At 39.6% G+C, this 3,726-nt stretch overlaps 1 protein-coding gene across 1 annotated transcript; it reads right to left on the minus strand.

Moving 5' to 3' along the window:
- Positions 1–230: 230 nt before the first annotated feature.
- LOC108336798 (gibberellin-regulated protein 14-like) lies at positions 231–1,907 on the minus strand. Its single transcript, XM_017573248.1, has 2 exons — positions 1,652–1,907; positions 231–451 (listed from the first exon to the last, which is right to left on the minus strand). Exons 1-2 carry the CDS (start codon positions 1,905–1,907, stop codon positions 231–233), a joined length of 477 nt encoding a protein of 158 aa, XP_017428737.1.
- Between the last annotated feature and the right edge of the window lie 1,819 nt (positions 1,908–3,726).

Consider the following 3,726-nt stretch of genomic DNA (forward strand, 5'->3'; position numbering starts at 1 on the left):
CACATACAGACCTGCATAATGTGCATCTCAAAGATGCAATCATTGATCAATAATATCCATAGAACATCGATTAATGCATAGAACATGTATTTATATTAATAACATATAAGAATGTAACATAATGATATTCTAACATCCAAATCATTTAACTGATCTAACATCCAAATGATGTAAACTCCAAATGTGATAATATCCAATTGTTTCTATAACTTGATTATAACAAAATGAATTCAATACTGTACATAGTTATCATCAGAATGATCTTCATCATCTTGCTCCGGTATAGATGGTTGGACTACTATGGGTTGGACTGATGAGGGTTGGACTAATGAGGGCTGCTGAGGGACAACGGGTGACAAGGAGGGTTGTGGCTGGGTTGGAGGGATAACTAATTCATCTTGTGAAGTAGCAGGCAACACTCTCATGACCAAGGCCTTGAAGTTTGTAAACTCTGCTCTCAAATCAGTGATTTCCTGGTCACGTTGCTGTAGTGCCTGCGTGAGGCGAAGAACGACCTCGTCAGGAGTAGTGGTGGAAGAAGAAGGTTGGTGCTTCAAAGTACCTCCTCTCGATGTTGTATAGTTTGCAGCAAGTTTTCCTGCACCGTACACTCATCCCTTTTTCTTCCCACCAACGATGTCGATCCAGCACTGTGTCCTACGGATGTCATCTTCTGCATTATTGGCATCATCCGGTCTAGGAGCTGACTCATGTTCAGATCTAACCTGTGAAAGTCTCGTAGAAAATTCTTCCTGTTGAAACATTAAAAGCAATGTTAGGGAATGATAGAATAGCTTAAATGAAAAATTAGTAATAGTAATAGTAATAGTAATAGTGTTATTTTCTTACATGAGTCTTCCGAGATCTTTCATCAACGAATTGATTAGTGCCCTTCCTTACATGAGTCTGTGCAAAGACCTCATCAACATGGACCGCGCGTCCCAGAGCTTGTGCTTGTAACATAATTTAGAATTACAAGTGTATGTATGAAATAAATACATAACTTATATATGAAAGAAAAAGTTATGTAATGAAATTATACCATACGAATGACATGCTCATGAATGGTGATCGACCCACCAGTATGCAGGGTGCCACCCCTTTCAGACGCTCTGTTCCTCTGAGCTTTGGCACATTTATTGCGAAACTCTACTGTATTCCAATGAGCCAGTAAAGAGTTCCAAATTATTTCACCCAGCCAGTAAGGGCGTTGTTCTGCATTGCGGGCATCCCTAAACATCTCTGACAGTCGATGAGATGCTTTCATGTGGAAATTTCTATGTATCTGACTTTCATGTTCAGGTTTCCACTGCACCTTCATCTGTAACATTAAAGAGAACAAACATTGATTACAGAACATACTAAAATAAGAGGGACAATTAGTTAAATAGATTGTTCACCTGAAAGCGCTGCCAGAATGGCTTTTTGTCGTCATCAGGAATTGCTCCCCAAGTAGGCCATGGACTTAGAAACTGTTGCTTAATTGAACGTGTGATGGCCTGGGAAGCAACCCTAGATGGAATAACCCTGCAGGATAAAAGTCATTTGAATTACAGTAGGGTTTAAACATCAAATTATATCAAGAGATTAAAAACTTACCCTTTACCATACGGCTCAATCCATGGTCGATCATGGAGGGGCGGGTCAAGACCTTCACCATCAGCACTTGAATCTTGATCAGCAGATGGTGTGACAGTGTCAGAAGGCGGTATAACAGATGAGGAAGGTATAGAAGTAGGGTCAGGGACAAGAGTGGGGGTTATAATTATAGGAGGAGGAATAGGGTCTGTTGCAGGGGTAGTAGAAGGGTGTACTGCAGGGGTAGGAGTAGGGTCTACTACAGGTGTAGGAGTAGGGTCTACTGCAGGTGTAGGAGGCTGTACTGTAGGGGTAGGAGGAGGCCCCATAGATCATGTACTACCGACAGTAGTGGTGAGTAGTCTAGCAGGCACCCTAAGTACATACTTTGGTGCCTGCCGTTGCCTCTTTCTAGGCCTTGCTACCCCCTTTCCTTTATCAGGACGTTCTGAACCTTGTCCTGTCATTACTGCATTGAAATGGTTACAAATAAAGCGAAAAAATAGAAATGATTAACGAAGGATCAGTGGTTTTTAAAGTAAATGTATAAATAATTGCATACAACTTTTAAGATGGTATTTTAGATAACTCTATTGAAATGACAGTTCAATTTGCTACAATGGATGTCCAACATTCAATCATCGTCATCATGATCTTGATCTTCATCTTCTTCTTCATCATCGTCTTTATCATCATCATCTTCGTCTTCTTCTTCGTCGTCGTCATCATCATCATCATCTTCTTGTTCGTCTTCTTCTTCTTGTTCTTCCTCTTCTTCTTGTTCTTCATCACCTTGTATTGTTGCTTGTAATTCATCTCCATCACCATCAGGGTCGACCAATGCGGTTATACGTTCAACTTCAATAAATTCTTGTGGTTGTGACATTTGGTCAAGTTGGTAGGCAACATCTTCCTCAACCTGATTTGAGTCAATGCGACCTCTAGGCTTGGTTTGTATTGCTACGGCCCAACCACGCTTGTCAATATTGCGGAATGGTGGATATGGCACATAATAAACCTGTCTAACATTAGTTGGTAGAATGAAAGGATCAAACAGTCCATATCTTAATCTCTGGTTGAGTTCGACAATATTAAAGCGTGGATCGACTCTAGTACCAGCTCTAGAAGGATCAAACCATTCACAATAAAAAAGTACTACTCTGTTTGGAGAAGTAGTGCTGTTGTACTCTAACTCATATATTTTATGAATGATGCCACAGAAATCATCATAACAACCCTCTGTTAGGCCCTTCACATACACACCATAATTTGATGTTTTCTTTCCTTTAGACTATTCATGTGTATGGAATTTGTAACCATTGGTGAACTAAGTGTGCCATTCTTTGACACATCTCATTGGCCAATTCGATAGATGTCTTAACTCTTGAACCGTGGGAGTTAATGCCTGATTAAAAACCTACAAAGGTACTAACAAAATTATAAAAGCAAGAGTCAAATTAACCTTGCTCTAAATGTAGGAAAAAGTACGGACCTGATTTCTAAACCAATGGGGAAACTCTGAGTGTATTCTAGCAGAAGTATTTCCTTCTATGACTTGCTCAGCACAACAAATGAGCTGGTACAAATGAAATTCATTAGTGTATAATAATTCAACCGTTTGAAAGATAAGAGATGGATGATGACATACTCAAGGTACGGTTTTACTTCACTGCAATTGATTAAGACATGGACATGAGCAGAGTTGAATTCAGCATCAGTTAACCAATGAGTGAATTCTTTCCCTGCGTGACGGCCTTATTGTCGGAACACTGATAATGCACCTTCACGTGGTTCAACTTGCCATTACATTTCATTTCTGACATGAGTGGGGGACAACATGAAGTTTTTGAAATAATGTGAACAAAAATAGGTTGTCTCTCTATGCAAGTAAGCTGCACAAATTGAGTCTTCTAGTCTAGCTTTATTTTTAACTGAACGTTTGGATTCTCCCATAAACCTTTCAAATGGATACATCCACCTGTATTGCACAGGTCCCCCAAGCCAAGCTTCATATGCAAGATGAATTGGAATATGCTCCATTGAATCAAAGAATGCAGGAGGGAATATTCTTTCCAATTTGCAGAGAATAATTGGGATATTTTCATCCATCTTTTTAAGGGAATTCTCCTTTAGTGTCATGCAACACAA

Source organism: Vigna angularis, chromosome 9 (assembly GCF_016808095.1).
Source record: "Vigna angularis cultivar LongXiaoDou No.4 chromosome 9, ASM1680809v1, whole genome shotgun sequence".
NCBI lineage: Eukaryota > Viridiplantae > Streptophyta > Magnoliopsida > Fabales > Fabaceae > Vigna > Vigna angularis.